The 22,536-nt window shown below is 45.2% G+C and overlaps 1 protein-coding gene across 1 annotated transcript in view; it reads left to right on the top strand.

Annotated features, from left to right (window-relative positions):
* LOC119977869 (macrophage metalloelastase-like) overlaps positions 1 to 17,926 on the top strand; it is a 50,842-nt gene extending 32,916 nt beyond the window's left edge. The window contains exons 6-10 of the mRNA XM_038819132.1: positions 1,758 to 1,896; positions 4,816 to 4,946; positions 10,590 to 10,746; positions 10,846 to 10,946; positions 17,010 to 17,926. Of these exons, the coding sequence (XP_038675060.1) occupies positions 1,758 to 1,896; positions 4,816 to 4,946; positions 10,590 to 10,746; positions 10,846 to 10,946; positions 17,010 to 17,107 (626 nt within the window). The 3' untranslated portion in view covers positions 17,108 to 17,926. The remainder of the gene's footprint in view (positions 1 to 1,757; positions 1,897 to 4,815; positions 4,947 to 10,589; positions 10,747 to 10,845; positions 10,947 to 17,009) is intronic.
* Positions 17,927 to 22,536: the final 4,610 nt, after the last annotated feature.

The following is a 22,536-nucleotide window of genomic DNA, read 5'->3' as shown; positions in this document are numbered from 1 at the left end:
CAATCTGTAAAACACGACATTCCATCACTCACCACATTCCTGCGTTTGTTATACTATTGAGTGGCCTCTGTGCTACTTATCTTATTCCATTTTAGAAGCCACAGTTACATCTGCAGCCACTCCACCCTCAGGCAGAGCAGTTGAAATTCCAACCATTCACTGGATAAAGCACCAATGCCATTGTCACTTCTTTTGCCAATCACCATAAATCAATGACTCCAGGTTGTGGGTGGCACGGTAGCACAGTGGCTAGCACTGTTGCTTCACAGCGCCAGGGTCCCAGGTTTGATTCCCTGCTTGGGTCATTGTCTGTGTGGAGTCTGCATGTTCTCCCTGTGTCTGTGTGGGTTTCCTCTGGGTGCTCCGGTTTCCTCCCACAAGTTCTGAAAGACGTGCTGTTAGGTGAATTGGACATTCTGAATGCTCCCTGTGTTCCTGAACAGGCGCCTGAATGTGGCGACTAGGAACTTTTCACAGTAACTTCATTGCAGTTTTAATGTGAGCCTAATTGTGACAATAAAGATTATTATTATTGACCCTTTCACCTATGGGAACAGGTTCTCTCTGTCTACTCAGGCTGGATCTATCATAATTTTTAACACCCCTATCAAATCTTCTCTCAATTTTCTCTTCTCTAAGGAGAATAACCCGAACTTCTCCAATCTATCGAACTAACTAAAGTATCTTGGTACCATTCTTACAAATGTTTTCTTCTCCAAAGCCTTCACATCCTTCCTAAAATGCAATGCACAGAATTAGACATAGTACCCCAATTGAACTTTAACTAGTTTTATATATTTTTGTTTTGCTTTCCTCTCTTACTTGGTCTCTATTCGATGTTAAAGCTACCACAAGTTCTACTTATGATTGTGCAGTGCATTCGAGTCAATGGAGGACTTGTGTGTTTTGGATGCTGATTACACAAGATATATAGATTTTTCTCTTGCTGGAGATTTTCATTGCTCAACACTTGAGTGGCATTAATGTTACTTGCCATTTTTTGCCCAAATTTCAATGTTTTCAAGATCTTCCTGCACTGCTTCAGCATCTGCAATGTTCTCAATGTTACGGAACGCTACACAATCTTCAATGAACACATATGGCCTGATGTTGGAGGGAAGGTCATTGATGAAACAGATCCTGACCTGGGTAAATAAAAGGCTTCTGGTGGCAATCTGACTATGATTATCATTCCACAGGAGTTCTAGCCATTCTGTAGCTGTTCCTTCACTGTCATTGGGTCAGAATCCTGGTCCTAACTGTACGTGTACATCACATAGACTGCAGCAGTTCAAAAGGCAGCTCACCATCACCTTCACAAGGGCAATTAAGGATTGGCAATAAATGTTAACCTAGCCAATGACATGCACATTCTGTGAAAGAGTAAAAAAGAAATCATCAACTGAGGGAGGATAGTTGGTAGTCATCGTCAGAAGATTTCCCTTGTGTGTATTTGGCCTGATGCCTTTGAGTCTTCATGATGTCCAGAGTCAATGTTGAGGATGTTTGGATTATTCCCTTCTTACTCGATACAACTGTGTTGCCACTTCTGGTGGATCTGTCCTGCAGATGGGACAGGACATACCCAGGATGGTGATGGAGTATGTCGACTGAAAAGTCTGAGACGCATAATCCTACTTCAATGAATTTAAAATGTCAGTCTGTCTCTCTTTCTCTCGGCCAAATTATGTATTTAAACTGTAATAATATTTTCCTTTAATTCTATACAATTTATAATCAAATCTCCTTCAATTCAGGACCTCCAGTTAGGACAATCCAAACACCAACACAAACCTCAGACCAAACTGCAACTGAGGAACCATCGATCTGCGACCCAGATATGTTCACGGATGCTGCTGTTAAAATAAACCGATCCATTTTTATCTTCAAGAATGGGTAAGGAACATACTTGTTACATCTTCTGTTTAGTTTAACGCTATTTACACTCTACTCATCTAAACTAAAAGCAAACATAGTTGAGCTGCTTTTGACTACCAATAGTAAACAATACCATTTACTCTTTCTTGCCAGCAAGATGTCTGAGCAGTTTATAAGCCTTGGCCTCACTTTCTCTCTTCCAGCAAGAAACAGACATTAAGCACCCCCCCCTCACCCCCCGCAGTGCAACAGCTTGTTTTCTTCAGTCGGGTGGGACATTATGTCCCATTATCTGCTTCCCAGGCTGAACCGGACAATAGTTAGAGCATGGGGTCCGGGGAAGGAATGCGTGGACTGCTCCTGAACCCAACAAGAAGGAATTAGACATTTCCTCTTCTGATAAAAGGTCATAGATCGGAAATATTTAAAAACTCTGATTCTCCCTGCAGGGATGCTGCTAAATCTGTTGACTACTTCAAGCATTATCTGTTATCATTTAAGACATTTCCTGGGCCATTTTATGAGCAAATGCCAACAGTCCCTTCAAAAACAACTAGTTGGACCATTCATTTGGGCAGCACGGTAGCACAAGTGGATAGGACTGTAGCTTCACAGCGCCAGGGTTCCAGGTTCGATTCCGGACTTGGGTCACTGTCTGTGCGGAGTCTGTACGTTCTCCCCGTGTCTGCGTGGGTTTCCTCCGGGTGCTCTGGTTTCCTCCCATAGTCCAAAGACGTGGAGGTTAGGTGAATTGGCCATGATAAATTCCCCTTAGTGACCAAAAATATTAGGAGGGGTTATTGTGTTATGAGATTATGGGGATAGGGTGGAAGTGAGGGTTTAAGTGTGCCGGTGCAGACTCGATGGGCCAAATGGCCTCCTTCTGCACTGTATAGTCTATCGCATGAAACAAGTGACAAAAGAATGGATAGCATTTCTAGAAATTGCAAATGCGAATCTTTAGGGCTCGGATTTGCACAATTCAAAGTACGAACTGAAACACTGGCCACCCTAATGAAGCACCAGCAATGGGTGGGATTAGAACAGGAATGTGTTGGGAATTGCAAAGGCCTAATTTCAGGGTGGCCACCTCACCCTTTCCGCTACTTGAATTTATAGTTAATCACTGAGTGCTAATAACACATCTGCCCTTCATGTTAGACAACGTGCATTTGAAAAGACTCCCCAAGTAACTACTAGCAAGCTTGAAAACAGACAATGCAAAATGTTTGCTATGACAAATCAATTTGCTAGAAATAGCTCATTATTTGCAAGAAAGGTCTACAACTGGGGAAGGGCTTAATTCCAAAATGGTAACCTGTTTTTTGCCTTCAGATACGAATGGACCTGCTGTTAATTTCCACCATTTTTGTTTTATCTTTACTCAGATTGTTTGCAGTTGAAGTTTCTTTAATTTTATATATAATATATTTTCTGCATCTGAGCTTTCTTAAGTGAGATTACTGAGAAGTAAAGATCTCTTACCTGCAATAGTAATTTATGGGGAAAGATTTCCATGTGCAGCAACATCAAAATTGAAATCCATTGAAAAAGATTTTCTGCTCCGTAAACAATTGTCAATTCCTGCAGAAATTGTGATCAATATTGCTCCAGTTTGCAGAGAAATGGGGCGGGATTCTCCAAGCCCCGCTGGGTCGGATAATCGTCAGCGGGGGGGGGGGGGCAGCGTGAATCCCGCCCCACCGCTCCGAAACCGGCTGCTGAATTCTCCGGCGCCGATTTTCTGCCAGGGGTGGGGATCAGGCCGCGCCGGTCGGGGACCGTTGGCAGCTCCCCCCCGGCCTGATGGGCCGAGCGGCCGCCCTTTTTTGGCCAGTCCCGCCGGCGTGAAATGGACATGGTCCATCACGGCGGGACCTGGCTTGTAGGCCAGCTAGGTGAGTCCTCGGGGAGGGGGCGAGGGGATCCGGCCCCAGGGAGGGCCCCACAGGGAGGCCCCCCCCTCCCCCCCGATGGCCTAGCCCACGATCGGGGCCCACCGATCTGCTGGCGGGCCTGTGCCACAGGGGCACTCTTCCCTTCCGCGCCGGCCTCTGTAGTGTTCCGTCATGGCCGGCGCAGAGAAGAACCCCCCCTGCGCATGTGCAGGAACGCGCCAGCTGGTCTGCGCATGCGCAGAACCACGTGGCGGTTCTGCAAATGCGCCAACTCGCGCCAGTCCTTCGGCGCCGGTTGGCGCGTCACCAAGCCCTCCACCGCTGGCCTAGCCCCCGGACGTGCGGAGGATTCCGTACCTTCCAGACGGCCCGACGCTGGAGTGGTTCGCGCCACCCTTGGCGCTGGCGTCGGGCCATCCGGCCAATTGCAGGAGAATCCCGCCCATCTTCTTTTTGCCCAAGGTTCAACTCCCCAACATATATTCATTAACTACAGAAGAATTTTTTAAAAAATACACAGAATAATTTGCTTGCTACATTGGTATCCAGTAGTTAGTTTCTTAATCACAATAAGACTTAAAATCAAAACATTGTATTCTGTGTTATTAATATCTTTGCGCTTAAAATAAACTGAATATTAAGAGCTTTTCTGAAGTCTCATGAACAGGCAAATTTAGGTGACCTTTTAAATTTGGGGTAAGGCCAGTTTGTGGATGATGCTGGCCTCCTGTATGACGTTTTAAAATAATTGTATTGTAAAATATGATTCACTGGACAAATTTGTATTCAACATCACTCAATCTTTTTGGATGGTTTATTCCATTTCAGCGCTACAAGTTGAGACCTCTTGACTAAATTACAACTTTGCTACACATAGCAGGCACAGTAATCCTTCCCCCAAAATGACAAATTAAAGCAATCTGAAGTCATTCCTGATTAAGTACTGGCAGCTGAGAATTCAAGCCATCCACACATTGGTAGAAGATTATGTCATCAAATCAGGATAACCACTGATACAATATTGTTTGTTATTGTATAGGTTCTATAAGAAGGCACAATCTTCAGAGGTAATCCCAGTCAACAACACTTGGCCAAGTATTGTGTCAAATATCGATGCTGCTGTTCAATACCACAGGACCAACCAAGAAACAAATTATGCTTTCTTTACAGGTTACTCATTTCATTTCTGTTTTTTTTGTAGCAATCCATTATCGTGCAAGCTGTGGTCTATTGTCTCTAATGCCAACTGCTCATACACCAGCAAATCTTGATTTAGACTTGAGTGCCAAATTTGTTTTTAAATCAAACATCATCGATGGGCCAAACCTTGCAGAGTATACATAGTCAGTTAGCTTTTAATTTTTACCATCCATCTCAGTACAATTTTCATTGTAAATTGCTGGAAGTGACAGCTGATAACGTATGGTGGGGGCAATAGGAATCTGGGCTCTGAATGAAATTTACAAGCCTGGATTCTCCGATTCTGCAGTTATATCCACAGGATCCATCTGGTTTTACAACCAAAAAGTCGGCAAGCCAAGCACCGATTCTCCACCCGGTGGGGGGCTAGCAGCCGCGCCCCTTCCATCTTACTTCTTCCATCGGGCAGGAGATACAGAAGTCTGAGAACATACACCAACAGGCTCAAAAACAGCTTCTTCCCCGCTGTTACCAGACTCCTAAATGACCCTCTTATGGACTGACCTCATTAACACTACACCCTGTATGCTTCATCCGATGTCGGTGCTTGTGTAGTTACATTGTGTACCTTGTGTTGCCCTATTATGTATTTTCTTTTCTTCCCATGTACTTAATGATCTGTTGAGCTGCTCACAGAAAAATACTTTTCACTGTACCTCAGTACACATGACAATAAACAAATCCAATCAAATCCAATTCAAAAAGCCCCCAGCTTCACCTGTGGATACGGCCGCAGAATGGCCGGGTCTGTGGCCGGGCATGTGCACGGCAGCGGTCTGCGATGTACAACATGGCGCCAGCCGCACGCGGTCCCAGCCTGCCAAAAACTGACCCACTGTAAATCCACTCACTACCCTAGATCACCGCCACCAGTCCCCCCAGCCCCTGCCGAAGCCCCCCCCCTGCCAGCAGAATGCTCCTCCCTGACTGTGGCAGTGCTGGACACAGTCCACAACCGCCACGCGAGGTCCCTGAAAGATGTGGGGACAGGCGCCCCACAGCTTCGGGGACTCTACCCATCGGGAGCGGAATATTGGGGGAGGGGCTCAGGTGACAGCGTGAGGCCGTTTCAATGGCGTGCAGCGTACTCGTCGAGTTTACTGTTTTTGAGGGGGCGGAGCATCGGAAAAATGGTGCCACCCCCGATTCCAGCGTAAACATGCATTCTCCAGCCGATCGCCGAACGGAGAATCCAGCCCACAATGTTTGAATCAGTCAGAATAATTAACTATAAGAAAGACTGTATAAATTAAATTGCCTCTTACTGGGCTGGGAGATTGATCAGTATTGCATTGACAAAGATTGCATTGTTAAAAGAGTACTTAGCTCGTTAATTCTGAGCACTAACTTTCTGCCGTGAGTATAATGATCAGTTGATGCGCAAATGAGAGAGGTAATAAGAAGGCTGAAGATGAGGAGGACCAGGATTCTCTGTTCTGGAGCCTTAGTGCTCCCACCAGTGGAGAATCCTGCAGGGCTGGTCTCTGCTGGTGGGAGGAGCAGGACTCAGGATGCGAGTCACTCCCTTTCTCCACACAAATCTGCACATGGCGGAGAGCTCACCAGATTCCACTGGAATCCTGTAATCAGGCCTCCATTTGGAGCAGGTAGCTTGATCCCAAGCTCTGGCGGCGGACCCCCCACCCCCACAGCACTAATCCTGCCCCCAACCCCCTTACGAGGAGGAGCACCCCCCCCCCCAACCACGGGAATAACAGGTCACTCCCCAACAACACGCACACATGTGGGTGACCCAACCCTTTCCCTTCACATGACCCGCCCTCGATCAGATTACATTCCCCCCCCACCCCCACACCATCCCATCAGGAACACCTGCCTGAAAGCTGAATAACAGTCCAGGCAATAGAGTGAAAAATCACTGCAGTTTCATTTAGCCTTCCCTAACATCTGCTGCCTCAGACAAAAGTGTCAGAGACTTCCTCAAAAGTCAAGGTCCATGAATTATACCAAACAAATCCTGAAATGGCACAAAGAAAACTTGTGAGGAAAAGCTCAGGGAACCACAGTGGAAAGATTGAATTAGTCCTGATATTGGGTAAGGGGATTGCGATCCGCAATTACCCTGTGTCTCGATCCTGTTGAGACAAACAGCAGACAGACGTCATGATGGCTGCTCATCGAAATGCATTCAGATTGCAGGCCTGTGTGAAAATTGGTGCTGACTGGCTGCATGGTCAGCGGGGCACCGAGGTGCAAGTGCAGCTAGAATAATGCACAGATAACCTAGAAGATTGAGACTCTTAAAGACTGTCTTTAAGACAATGGGAGCTGCTTTTGGGAAATAATAACCACCAAATGGTTTCAAGTTGAGTAAAAGCAAAATATCGTGGATGTGGGAGATCTGAAATAAAAACAAAGTGCAGGAAAGCCTCAGCATGCCTGGCAACAGTTGTGGAGAGAGAGAGACAAACACGGTTAATATTTCAAGTTCACATGACTCTTCTTCAGTAACCTCTCCTTGTAATGAATATAAGAAATTGTCATATTTTAGATTTTTGCAGTAATGTTATTAAAACCTGATATGTATACATGGAAACATACATAGAAACAAACATAGAAAATAGAAGCAGGAGGAAGCCATTCGGCCCTTCGAGCCTGCTACGCCATTCATTACGATCACGGCTCATAATCAAGTTCAATACCCTGATCCTGCCTTTCCTCCATATCCCTTGATTCCTTCAGCCCCAAGAACTATATCTAATTCCTTCTTGAAATTGCACAATGTTTTTCCCTCAACTACTTTCTGTGGTAGGAAATTCCACAGTCACCACTCTCCGGGTGAAGAGGTTTCTCCTCACCACTTTCCTAAAATGTTTATCGCTTATCCTCAAACTATGATCCCTAGTTCTGGACACCCCCACCATGGGGAACATTCTTTCTGAATCTACCCTGTCTAATCCTGTTAGAATTGTATATGCTTTTATGAGATCCCCTCTCACTCTTCTAAGCTCCAATGAATATAATCCTAACCGACTAAGTCTCTCCTCGTATGACAGTCCCGTCTTCCCGGTAATCAGGCTGGTAAACCTTCGCTGCACTACCTCCATAATAACCTTCCTCAGATAAGGACACCAAAACTGCACACAATACTCCAAGTGTGGCGTCACCAATGCCCTATACAATTGCAGTAAAACATCCTTATTCCTAAACTCCAATTCTATCGCTATGAAGGCCAAGATACCATTTGCCTTCTTTACTGCCTGCTTTATCTGCACACTTACTTTCAGTGATCCGATGCAGAGGAATCTGGGTGTCCTCATGCATGAGTCACAGAAAACGAGCATGCTAGTGCAGCAGATAATAAGGGAAGCAAATTGAATGTTGGTATTTATAACAAAAGGAATTGAGGATAAAGGTAAGGAAATGTTTAAACTATACAAGGCATTGGTAAGACCGCACCAGGAGTATTGTGACAGTTTTGGTCCCCTTATTTGAGGAAAGCTGGAGTGGCATTGGAGGCAGTTCAGAGGAGGTTCACTAGATTGATTACAGAGAGGAGGGGTTTGTCGTATGAGGAGAGATTGAACAGTTTAGACCTATACTCTCTGGAGTTTAGAAAAATGAGGGGCGATCTAATTGAGGTATACTAGATGCTAAAAGGTATGGATAAAGTAGACATGGAGCTGATGCTTCCTCTTGTGGGGCATTCTAAAACGAGAGGTCATGAGCTTAGAATAAGAGGTATCAAATTTAAAACAGATTTGAGGAGTAACTACTTCTCCCAAAGGTTGTGAATCTGGAATTCGCTACCCCAGAGTGCGGTGGATGCAGGGACAGTGAGTAAATTTGAGGAGTTAGACAGATTTTTAATCGGTAATGGGTTGAAGGGTTATGGAAAACGGGCAGGTCAGTGGAGGTGAGGCCAGGATGGGATCAGCCATGATCACATTGAGAGTGTTTAGGCTCGGGAGGCTAAATTGCCGACTCCTGCTCCTAGGCCATGTGTTCTAGGGAGGAGATGCTGTGGCTGATTTCACAATCCAGCTCTTAGTCTGTAGCATTGTAGGTAGCAGATGAGGAACATATCAGCCATGATAGAATGGCAGAGCAGACTGATTGAGCCGAATGGCCTAATTCTGCTACACTATCTTAGAAATTCATGAATTTATAATCTTCGATTTGCATTTGCGCCTGCAGCTCATCTGATTTATTTCTTACACTCCATACATTAATATATAGAATGCTTTTATTTGGGGTATACCACCGAATCTGTCCCTCAGCACTGGATGCTTTATTCGGTTGTTTATTATTTTTCTCTTGTATACTTGTAGTTTTACCATTAGCTGCAATAGAAGTTGGGTTCCTGACTATTTCTTTACTCTCTGCCCTGCTACTTGCTTTTGGAACTGTACCGACTTCCTCTGAGGCCTCCCACTGTGTTCCTTCATGGGCCCCACTCTTCACCTAATTATCCTTTTACACTTAATGAACTTGTGAAACCATTTAGGATTTTCCTTTATTTTACATGTCAGTATCCTTTCATGTCCCCTTTTTGCTCTCCTAATTTCCATTTTAAGCTCCCTCTTGCACATTCTGTATGCCTCTAGGGCTTCTGCTGTTTTGAGCCCTCAATATCTGCCATAAGCCTCCCATTTTCTCCTGATCAAATGCTGTATCTCCCTTGTTGTTGGTCCCTCCCTTTTCCTTTAATGTAACATGTTGGTCCTGCACTCTCACTATTTCCTTCTTGAATGTGTCCCCCTCTTCTGTCACAGATTTACCTAGGGTGTTTGCTCCCAGACCACTCTGGCCAAATAATATCTGATCTTATTAAAATCAGCCTTCTCCCAGTTTAGAACTTTGATTTTAGGCCCATTCTTTTCCATAAAAATCTTGGATCTAACTAAGTTATGATCACCATCTGCAAAATGCTCCCCCACTGATACTTCAACCACTTGCCCAGCTTCTATACAAAAAGTTAAGTCGTGGACCACCCCTCTCTTGTAGGTCCTTCTACGTACTGGCTTAAAAACATCTCCTGGATGCATTTTAAGACTTCCGCTCCCTCTCAAGCCTTTACACTATGACTACCCAAGTTAATATTTGGAAAGTTGAAATTCCCCACTATCACTACCCTATTACTTTTACACTTCTTTGCAATTTGCCTACATATCTGCTCTTCTATTTCTCTCAGATTGTTGGGGGGGCCCATAGAACACTCCCAGCAATATTATTGTTCCTTTTTGGTTTTAGATTTTACACATATGGCTTCAGTTGAAGAGCCTTCTAAGATGCCATCCTCCTTACTGCTGTAATTGATTTCCTGATCCCCAAAATTGTGATGCCGCTTCCCCCTTTACCTCCTTCCCTGTCTTGCCTGAAGATCCTGTATCCTGGAATATTGAGCTGTCAATCCTGCCCCTCTCTCAATGATGTTTCATGTACAGCAATGACATGCTAACATCATGATTTAATTTGTCCTCCCACTCCGTTTCCATCCTGCCTGCTAAACTCATTGATATGTGTGAAATACAGCCCTCTGGTGTCGCAATATTATAAAACTTTGTAAGCTCTGCTTTGATATGAAACTGACTGACAGTCTGGCCAATAATTCTGTGGTTATTCTTTAAATAAAATCCATTTGCCTTGCAGGATCTCAATACTGGCTTTACACTGGGAATGTTCTGAGATCGGGATTCCCAAGGCCTATTACTGATTTTGGTTTCCTGAGCAATGTTACTAAAATAGATGCCGCAATGCGAGTTGACTGGAGTTGGATACTGTTTTTTGTGGGTGAGCAGTTCTGGAGGTATGGGCTTTCATAACCTTTTCTAAGTTTGACCCAGCATCTGACGCCTTTGTTGCCCTGCAAATCATAACATACTGAACCATATACTTTTTTATTTAGGTATAATATAAATGAAAATGAAATGAGTAGCAGTAGCCCAAGCTTAATTGCAGATGTCTTTAGCAACATTTCGACCGTGGATGCAGCTGTTAAGAACCATGGTAAGTGTCCACTTGGCAGAAAAGGATAAATTACTGTTTTGGAATTTGGAACAGCAGCACAATTGAAATAATAAAATCACTGTATAAAATGCCCCAGAGAGATTTGAAGGATTGCTTTTTAATGCAGAAGTTCTTAACTAAATGGACATCCATTAATAATATAAGGATTGTTGGTTGAACAAACTCTATGGGCGGGATTCTCTGATCCCGCGCCGGGTCGGAGAATCGGCGGTGGGGTGGGGGTGGTGGGGTAGAGGGCATGGGAATTCTGCCATGCCGCTCCGACGCTGGGCCGCCGGTTCTCCGGTAACTGGAGAATCGGCAGCAATCGCGCCGGCGCGGTTGCCGCGGCGCTGCTCAGGGGCTGTTGAAAGCGCACCCCCTGGTGATTCTCTACGCTCGACTGGCCGAGTTCTGCCGAGTCCCGCTGGTGATGTTTGCATTTGGTCCTACCCGGAGTCGCCTCCGGTGGGGGCCTCCAGGCCCACGATTGGGGGCAACTGATCGGTGGGCGGGCTCATTTTGGGGGGGGAGAGGGGGCTATGTTCCTCCGCGCCGGGCCCCTGTAGGGCTCTGACATATTGCCCGGGGGCCAGCGCATGCGCGGATCCGCACCGACCGTGGTGGGCCGGCTTTCAGCGCTGGAGAAGCGCACAGTACTTTGGTGCCATTGTACCCCCGAGGAAGCGGTGAATGCCTGGGTCTGGTGGCCCGTTGACGCCGGCATCGCTCATGTCGGTTTTGACACCGGCGTTAACACTTGCCCGGGTTTTCGGAGAATCCCGGCCCATATCTATAGGAACGTGGATTATGGAAATTGGGCTAGAGAACAAATCAAATATTATCACTGGAACATCAGGATTGGCACAATGCAGCAGACGTGACAGTCATTTCTCTGATCACTGCTCCGTTAAAGCAAGGCTTCCATCAGGAGAACCTCACTAAATTTGTCATAACTTTTCCTCGTCCTTTTACTAATTTATACTTTTTTAGACTACAGGAGACTTTCTGGTATCTTTCCATAATACGGAGAGATACATAAGATACAGTTGGAGGTGGGCATGGCTGAGGTGCTGCAGAGCATGTTCCCAGTCACTGAGGAGCATTTCTGAGGGCGTCAACACGATGGTGCAGATTGTGGTGAACCACCAGGGCTGGCAGAGCCAGATGATGCAGTGGCAGCCGGGGCTTGAACCAGCTGCCCCTCTCTCCCAAAGTGAACCCCAGGGCTCTGTGGGCACTGACCGGGAGGACGGGTCTCTGAGTGCCAATCCGGGCCTGTCCCATGGTGCAGCAACGGTGGCCCCCAGCACACCTGTGTTCCACCCGCCTGATGAGGCTGCGTCTCGGGGTTAGCACACGGGACAGGGCGACACGGCTGTGCACATGCCACCGACAAGTGAGCCAGGGCCCTCCTCAGTGAATAACCAATGACGCCTGTACACCTTGGACCATCAGTGCCCTTGCCTTCTGCCCACCTCTACTACCATAAGCACAGTGAAGGCAGCCTTTGCGGCATCCAGACTAACAAACAGTTTTTACTGGAAGGAATTGGAGAAGGAGAGAGATCAACTATCAGTGAGGACTTCCATCCCGGGGCCTTAAAATCTCCCCAGCCTTTCCATGACTGCCCCTTCTTCTCTTGCAGTGCCATCCAGTGAGCCAGTTGTTCTAGTAAACCTTGCTCTGTACAATTGCCCCAGTCAGATCAGGAACCCCTAGATCCCAGACCTCTGCCGGGAACATTAGGGAGGCCATGCTGAACTGCCTTCTACTCATCCACACACATACCCTTTGACCATGAGACTGTCCTCAGTGGTGAAGCCCTGCTCTTTACTGTTTGATTGTTGACAGCTGCCTACATTGTGCTGATGCTCCTCGAGAACAGGCACACTGTTCAGGCATCAAAGTTTGCTGGACATGCAGCGCACTAATCATCCTTGGAGACATGGCACCTGTGCCTTCAAGGAGGCACCTGAAAGATAAAGAGCATGAAGTACTCTCATAACTAACAAGGTAATTCCTCATTTGAAATATCCTTCAGCTGTGAAGCTAGAGGCTGCTCACATCAAAGGGAATGGAATTGATTTTCTGGTGAGAAGCTTGAGCATGGCTCTGTCCTGGAAGAGTTTGGAGGACAGGCAAGTGCAACTGTGATTGCCCCTGTTATGGATCTCCACAATATTTAAAGATGGCCTTAAGGCCTCACAGATGCAAAGCCCCTCACCATCCCCCATCCCAGGTACAACCTCCAACCTAGAACATTTCAGCCCCCCGATCATGCTCAACCCTCCCCCGAGGACTAGCACAGCAGGTCCATTGCCCCTCAGCTGCATGCCAGATAATTGCCATGGCCACTCACCTTCTCACGTCCCCTCGGTAGCCATTGCGGGAACTTCACATTTTTGAAAAGGGGTATAAACGACGCCCACGTGACTGCCCGCTGGAGAGTTGGGTAATTCCGAGGGGGCTGCTGCTTTCGACTTCAATCTCATTAATAAGATTCAAATGGATGTAAATTAGGGTTGATGATAGTCTTGCCATTTTTTAATGCGATCCGGAACTTGCCATCGGGACTGGGCCCGGTGAATCACAAGATGGTTCATGCCTGATGAGAATCTCGGTTTTGACCTCTTCCGCTATTCACCTGCGTGCCCCGATCGGCGTCAGGGGCAACGTGGTCGCTGTATCGTTCCCATTACTTTCCTGATGAAATTGTTTGTTTTCACTTACTGTCAGCTGCACCACACGAGAGTAGTCAGTATGATTAGCAGACATTTTGCATGCGCCAATTACTCCATTCACCACATCATTTCCGTGTCGCACGTCCGACCATCAGTTGTATTAAAGGCCAATTATTTAGAGCTTCAACGTCAAAGGTTTATTGTGAACACTTCTGCTTCAGATAACCTGTGTTTAGTAGCAAAGTGTGGAATTCAGTTCTGTGATTTACATGTGTGTCGGTGGTTAAGAAGTTGAGACAACAATACCTGCAAGACTCTGCATGTTGATTCAGATTCCCAGCTACAATTATAGCAGGACTGTTATTTTAGTTTTGTTATGGGAAAGATTTGCCCTGCTGCTGGTTGAGGCAAGGAGTTATAATCTGGCTCAATATTAAATATTTATATTGCAAGGAAACTCCCTGAAATTAAAACCATAAAAATTGTGAGTGCATGTAGTTTGCGGCTTGTGTGCCTACCTGACTAAATCCAAAAGCTGAAGTAAATTGTGTTGATTTGTTTTAGTTATTTATGATTCTATTTGTGCTCCGCATGCATGTATTGTGCTTATATAGCAATCCCAAAATGTTGAGCTCCTGAACTGTGAGCCTCCAGTTCCATCAGATACAATTTGCATTGTTCCTAATTCTTTAATTTGGGAGTAAGTATATTAATTGAACATAGCAGTTCAAAGTGTAACTCTGTGATAGTACAATTCCCTCAATGGTGCCCTGAAGTCTTAAGTGCAGTCTGAAAAAGTGAAAATCGCTTATTGTCACAAGTAGGCTTCAAATGAAGTTACTGTGAAAAACCCCTAGTCACCACATTCCGGCGCCTGTTCGGGGAGGCTGGTCTGGGAATTGAACCATGCTGCTGGCCTGCCTTGGTCTGCTTTAAAAGTCAGCGATTTAGCCCAGTGTGCTAAACCAGCCCCTAAACCAGTCTGGAGCAATGACTGGATTCAGCAGTGTCATGTGAAAGTACCTTTAAGAAATGCGTGTTTAAGAAATGCACTTTTAAGAAATTAGTGTTTATTACTGCAGTGATGTCAGAGAGGGGGTGGAGCTGAGCTGTCAGTCAGCTTTCTACTTTCGTTTTAGGCTGTTTGCTTTCAGTTTAGTTTTCAGAGCTGGATAGCTGCAGTCACAGCCAGAAGGTGTATTAGAGTCTCCCTCTGTAATCTAAAGAATGTAAATCGATCCTTTGGGGATTTAAAACTAATAACAGTAGTGACTTTAACCTGATGTGCTTCTGGTAAAAGGTGTTTTAAGTCTTATGGATGTTAAAAGGAAAGCTTAAAGAATTACTCAGTGTTGTATTCTTTGGGGGTTGTATTTGAATTAATGGTTGCTAAGATGTTCACCGTATGCTTTAAAAAGGTCAACTTGAACAAAGAACATAGAATAAACATTGTTTTGCTTCAAACAACACTTTTCCATTTCTGCTGTACCACACCTGTAGAGTGGGCCGTGTGCTCCCCATACCACAATCTATTAAAAGTTGTGGGTCAGGTGAACTCCATGCTACACTTTGGGGTTCTCTAAACCCTGGCCCATAACACCAGTCACAGATACATTTTCCAGCCTTTTTTTTTGCAATATATTTTATTTTGCTTTCGGCATGGTAATAGCAGAACAGAGTATTGTTTTTCGGAGAGAAAACAAAATCTCTCCAACCCTGATTACACATACTCCTAAAGTATTAACAAGGTTACAATATTATCTCTACATTATCTGAATGTAGAAGTTGGGCAGATCATTGAGTGCTGGTTTCCTACAGAGCGACAGTAATTACACTATCATTGGCTGAAAGTGTTTTGAGATAAGAACATAAGAACTAGGAGCAAGATTAGGCTATTTAGCCCCTCGCACCTGCTTCGCCATTCAGTACAATCATTGCTGGTCTCTTCTCGTCCTCAGCGCCACTTTCCTGCTAGTTCTCCATAATCCTTCATCCCGCTACTAATTTAGAAACTTATCTAACTCCTCCTTAAATGTGTTTAGTGCTCTGCCGCCCACTGCACCCTGGGGTAGAGAATTCCACAGAGTCATAGCCCTTTGATGAAGTAATTCCTCCTCATTTCTGTTTTATATCTGCCACCTGTTAGACTAAAACTATGGCCTCCCCTTCTCGAATGTCCAACAAGAGGAAACATCCATTTTACATCAATCCTGTCAATCCCATTTAGTTTCTTATTCAGAGATGTCTGATGAAAAGCATTTTAGTTAGGATCCCGGATGAGAACACAATAATTTGCAATTGGTAAAACTGTGAGGAAAGGATACTTCACCCCAGGAATGATAACGCTGACCAGTAGGTATCTTTTATGTTAAAACAAATTTTAATTTCGACACTGAATTAATCACATTAGCTACAAAGTAACAACTTTACAGTTAACAGTTGAAACGATTTTTAAATACAAAGAAAAACGTTAACTTACTTCCTACACTTGCAATTATATATATTTCAATTAAGCAAACCACTTACAAACAACATTGACAGGTTTACTTGTCTTTTTCTCTGCAAATACCTTGGAGAGAAGCTTTCAGGAGTTAGCTGAAGCTCCGTCTTGTCAGACTAAAATCCTCTGGAAAACTGTAAAACTACAGACAGACCTGGCTCCATCCTTTAATCACATCATAAGCCATACTTTGATCTCCTCCCACAAAGATGTCCCATGACTTGTTTATCCAGGACTAAGCACCATCCGTCATTAAATATCTACACCCCAGGGACCCTCGAAAATCATAACAGTGTTCCATTTGCCATCTTTCTGTAAACAAGCAAATGGCTAATATCGATGATTATCTCACTTTTATGACCTCTTAATCACAGCTTTGACAGGCATACTGCCTGTATATATCTTAAACCAGGGCTTTTAATAACATTACTGCAACAAATATAAAATATAATAGATAACAATTTCTTACATTCGCCACAATATGCAAGCCTTTCTTTCTTTTAATGCTTGCTTCGCAGGTCTGGCAATACCAATGGCACACAGTTGCACCATTTTGTTGATCATTACATTTGCTCTTTCATGGAATCCCAGTTTTGAACCTTACATCAATCCTTTCTGGTCTAGAAATGCAGGAATACCCAACATCAGAAATCCTTGCCCCCTCTTCTCGCTCTGTACTTTTGACGTAATTGGCCTTCTACAAAGCTTCTGCCCATTATAAGACCAATTGTAAACTCATCAGCTGTAACCTGGCTCCCTCTGTTTTTAGGATGTTTTGGTGTCCTGCTAGAGTTACAACATGAACCTAATGGAACACATGAGGAAATGTAGTTCGCTTGCTTTGAACAAAAAATAAATACATTTTTTTTCAATTGACAGAGAATTACTACCTCACAAGTGGACTTTCTGTGTACAAATACCATGGTACTAAATTAATAAAATCTTCTCAACAAGTTGGGTGGATGAACTGTACCTAAGTAAACGTGCTTTGCTGCCGCACCATCGACTCATGGAGAATATTTTGCCTATAGAGAACGGATATGTTATTGTCAATATAAGACAAAATTAACTATTCAATGAAGCTTAATCATGAACTATTTCATAATATAGTTTCTGCTTTTTAATTTGAAATTGATCAATCAATTGATTTAATTGCTCAATTTACTGCAGAATTTGTAACAAGATAATGCTAATATGACATTTAAGCCTTAAAATACCTTTTAGCATACATTGAACTATGAATATATTTTTATAATAAAAGCAGAAAATGCTGGAAAACTCTGAGTTTAGCAGCAACTGTGGATAGAGACAGAGCTAATGTTTTGAGTCCATATGACCTTTCTACAGAACTGAAGAGGGATGGACATGTGATGAATTATATACTTGGAGAGGGACTGGAGCAGAATAGAAAGTCATTGATGGGATAGAGCTAAGGAGAGATTGACAAAGATGTAATGGACGTGAGACAAAGGGGCTGTTAATGGTGCCCTTTAGGGACTGAAGAGTATTCATAGTGGCAAAGGTAGGATAGCGAAATGTGTTACTAGGAAAACAGGTCAGTACTCAGTGGGAACAAACTGAGCAACAAGGGACAGTGGCCATGTGGGGGAGGGGTGGGATTGTGTTGGGACAGGCCTAGGATACCAAATAACAGAAAACAAAAGGGGGGAGTCAAGATAGTGGGAAAGTTCACAGAATGAAGGTGTTGGACTCAATGTTGATCCCAGAAGGTTGTAACATGTCGAATCAGAAGATGAGGTGCTGTTCAAGTTTGCGTTGGGTAATGCTGGAGCATTGCAGCAGGCCAAAAACAGACATTTTTTAAAGTTAGAGTACCCAATTCATTTTTTCCAATTAAGGGGCAATTTAGCATGGCCAATCCACCTACCCTGTACATCTTTGGGTTGTGGGTGTGAAACCCATGCAAGCACGGGAAGAATGTGCAAACTCCACACGGACAGTGACCCAGAGCCGGGATCGAACCTGGGACCTCAGCCCGTGAGGCCGCAGTGCTAACCCACTGCGCCACCATGCTGCCCTTGGCCAAGGACAGACATGAGTTTATCGAGCATTTTCTGTTTTTACTTCAATTTCTAGCATTATTTCTGCAGTATTTTGCTTTTATGACTATATTTTACTGTGCAATATATGTTCCAATGTCATTTCTTACATGTTTACACTGAAAGCAGTTTAGAATATTAATTGTATTTAGCCCAAAATATTTCTTTTTACTGATCTATAAATTCAATGAATTCACTACACAAATCAAATATCCTAATCAAAATAAAGAACAAGTTAATAGAAACTGTGGTTGTCATAATTCTGTGCATCAACACTGTAATATGAGCTTTCACTGTTTTTTATCCCAATAAGTCACAGAAATTAGGAAACTCGGTTGATTTTCACTCCGATGCAGGTAAATTGAGTCAAGAGATTTGTGGGCAGGAACTTCAAAGACAATATAAGACTTAATTTTGTCATGCAAGCCACCAACAGAACCTTCAGTACCAATTAGCTTATAGGCCTTGGAATAGATTGGGACTATATCTCTTCATCTTTAGAGGAAAAGCATACCTCGTCACAATGGATAATTATTCAGGGTGCTGAGAAGCTACCACACAATTGTTTACAATTTACATAGATGATTTGGAGTTGGGGACCAAGTGAAATGTGTCCAAGTTTGCAGACAACACTAAGATGAGTGGTAGAGCAGAATGTGCCGAGGATACTAGAAGTCTGCAGAGGGATTTGGATAGTTTCAGTGAATGGGCTAGAGTCTGGCAGATGGAATACAATGTTGACAAATGTGAGGTTATCCATAACAGCAAAAGGGATTATTATCTAAATGATAAAATATTAAAACATGCCGCTGTGCAGAGAGACCTGGGTTTGCTAGTGAATGAGTCGCAAAACGTTGGTTTACAGGTACAACAGGTGATTAAGAAGGCAAATGGAATTTTGTCCTTCATTTCTAGGGGGATGGAGTTTAAGACTAGGGAGGTTATGCTGCAATTGTATAAGGTGTTAGTGCGGCCACACCTGGAGTATTGTGTTCAGTTTTGGTCTCCTTACCTGAGAAAGGACGTACTGGCACTGGAGGGTGTGCAAAGGAGAGTCCCTAGGTTAATCCCAGGGTTGAGGGGGTTGGATTACGAGGTTGAGTAGACTGGGACTGTACTCGTTGGAATTTAGAAGGATGTGGGGAGATCTTATAGAAACATATAAAATTATGAAGGGAATAGATAGGATAGGTGCGGGCAGGTTGTTTCCACTGGCGGGTGAAAGCAGAACTAGGGGCATAGCCTCAAAATAAGAGGAAGTAGATTTAGGACTGAGTTTAGGAGGAACTTCTTCACCCAAAGGGTTGTGAATCTATGGAATTCCCTGCCCAGTGAAGCAGTTGAGGCTCCTTCATTAAATGTTTTCAAGGTAAAGATAGATAGTTTTTTGAAGACTAAAGGGATAAAGGATTATGATGCTCAGGTGGGAAAGTGCAGCTGAGTCCCCAAAAGATCAGCTATGATTTCATTGAATAGCGGAGCAGGATCGAAAGGCCAGATGGCCTACTCCTGCTCCTAGTCCTAGTGTTCTTATGTTCTTACTACATACTATGAGGGTTGAAGTTGTGTTAAGGGCATCACGGAATAACTTCTCTACGTACACAGGTTTCCTCACAGAATTATTTTGGAAAATGGACCTCAGTTCATGGTCGAGTGCTTCTGTGAGATCTGTGAGATCACTCGCATTACTGGTTCTCCTCTAACCCTCAGGTCAGTGGAGACATTGAAAGTCTGGTGAAAAGTATTAAAATCCTCATGACTAAGAATAGCGATTGGAATTTAGTTTTGATGAATGATAGAGCTACACCCTAAAGCTTTTCACCGGCAGAGCTGCTCATGGGTCGACCAGCTGAAAACACAAATTTATTTGATGAAGTAAAACTTAAAACGAAAGGTTACATCAGAATTCATAAAAGAATGAGGAAAGTGGAGAACAGCCAACGGGAAAAGTAGAGGAACTGATATACCTCCAGACTGAGAATGAAGGCTTTAGCACCATTAGCACCAAGTCAGAAAGTTTGGATTTGAGATTGAAAGGCCAAAGACACGCGCTCCCTAAACAAACAGAATGACCACATTTCTATCTCACTCGGGGAAAGAATTTCGTGCCCGTTCGGTAGGTAGAACCGGAATCAGCCATGTTTACTGGTTCTGCCCCCGATCACCCAGGAATCGTGAGAGTATGCTGGCATTCTGCATAAGTAGCAGTCAGCGTGAATTGCGGCCACATTGGATGAGTGGGGTTGGCGCGAGGCGTACTCCATGTCCAATAGCAATGCACTGAGCTCTCTGAAGAAACTGAAGGATGCAGAATGTTGTCCGCTGGAACCCCCCCCCCCCCCCCCCCCCCATGCAGGAATGGATCTCCGGCCACCAGCAAACCCCTCATCTCTCCAACAACTGTACGCGAGTGCTGTTGGAGGGGGTGACAGCCACTACTGCCCAGGGATGGAAGGAGGAGGCCACCCCAACTCATCAAGAAGGCATGGGCAGAGGTGGCAGATTAGGTCAGTGGGTATGACCTGGTCCAGCGCGCGTGGATCCAGTGCTAGAAAAGGTTCAGTGAACTTCGGCAGTAGTCTTGAGTGAGGCCTGAGTGTGTATTGCCCAGAGTGTGGGAGAGAGGAAGGCTGCCCATTCACTGTTGCAATCGAGTGTGTGGGTTTCAGGGAGTCTCAGAGCACATCCCTGCCCATGTGTCTCAAGGCTGGAGAGAAGAATCTGAAACATGAGGTCCATTAAAGAGTTGTGTGTCGAAAGGGGTGGTAATGTTCTCTAGAACATTTAGATCTCGGGAGCGATCTAAGTTGGGGGGTAGCATGGTATGGCATTGGAGCTGAAGGGTTACGTACTCAATGGAGCTCTGCAGGAGAAACATAGCTACAAGTTGGAGAGAGCAGCCAATGGTAGTGGGGTGCTTACCTGGCCATCTTCACCAGACATGAACTAGGAACCCTGCGGCGGGCAATCAGGGAGGCAAAGGGAAGGGCGTCCGCCCTCCTCCCCAGGAATAGATCTGGCTGGTCTGAAACCCCGAAGACCGCCACTATCGGGCATGGCTCCACCCTCACCCCCACCACTTTGGACATAACCTCGAAGAAGGCTGTCCAGTACTCCACAAGTCTGGGGCAAGACCAGAACATGTGGGCGTGGTTGGCCGGGCCTCTCTGGCACCGCTCACATTTGTCCTCCACCTCCGGGAAGAACCTACTCATACGGTTTCTCGTTAAGTGGGCTCTATGTACCACTTTTAGTTGCGTCAGGCTGAGCCTTGCGCACGTGGAGGTGGAGTTGACCCTATGCAGTGCTTCGCTCCAGAGTCCCCACCCTATCTCCATCCCCAGGTCGTCCTCCCATTTCCTTCTTGTTGCGTCCAGTGCGGTGTCGTCCCTATCTACCAGTCGGTCATACATGTCACTACAGTTCCCTTTCTGTAGGATACTTGCGTCCAGTAGGTCTTCCAGTAGTGTCCGTCGTGGCGGTTGTGGGTATGTCCTTGTCTCCTTTCGTAGGAAGTTTTTGAGCTGCAGGTACCGTAGCTCGTTCCCCCCAGCTAGCTGAAATTTCTCTGTCAGTTCGTCCAGTGTTGCGATCCTGTCGTCCGTGTATAGGTCCTTGACTGTCAGTGTCCCCCCGTCCTGCCTCCACCTTTTGAAGGTGGCGTCAGTCAGTGCTGGTTTGAACCTATGGTTGTTGCAGATGGGAGCCTTGTCCGACATTTTGTACAGGCCAAATTGCTGCCGCAGTTGGTTCCAGGATTGGAGGGTGGCTGTCACCACTGGGCTGCTGGAGTGTTTTTTGGGTGGGGATGGGAGTGCTGCCGTGGCGAGGGCCCGGAGGGAGGTTCCCATGCAGGAGGCCTCCTCCGCACGCACCCACTCGGCTTCTGGCTCCTGGATCCATCCCCTTACTCGCTCGGCTGTTGCCGCCCAGTGGTAGAATTGTAGATTCGGGAGGGCTAGCCCCCCCCTGGATTTTGTTTTTTGTATGACCTTCTTTGGGATCCTAGCATTTTTACCCCCCCATACGAACGCCATGATATGTTTGTCCAGCGCTTTGAAAAAGGCCTTGGGGATGTAGATCGGAATGGATCTAAACAGGAAAAGGAACCTGGGCAGTACGTTCATTTTGATCGTCTGGACTCTCCCCGCGAGGGAGAGCGGGAGTGTGTTCCATCTTTGCAGGTCCTTTTTAACTTCCTCCGTCAGGCTGGTGAGGTTCCATTTGTGGACCCCTTTCCAGTCATGGGCTATTTGGATCCCCAGGTAGCGGAATTTATTTCGGGCTTGTTTGAACGGCAGGCCCTTTAGCGCTGCCCCCCCCCCCCCCCCCTTGCGGGTGTACTG

This window comes from Scyliorhinus canicula, chromosome 14 (assembly GCF_902713615.1).
Source record: "Scyliorhinus canicula chromosome 14, sScyCan1.1, whole genome shotgun sequence".
Classification (NCBI taxonomy): Eukaryota; Metazoa; Chordata; class Chondrichthyes; order Carcharhiniformes; family Scyliorhinidae; genus Scyliorhinus; species Scyliorhinus canicula.
The sequence above is the reverse complement of the archived record's forward strand: the minus strand, read 5'-3'. Positions and strand labels throughout refer to the sequence as shown.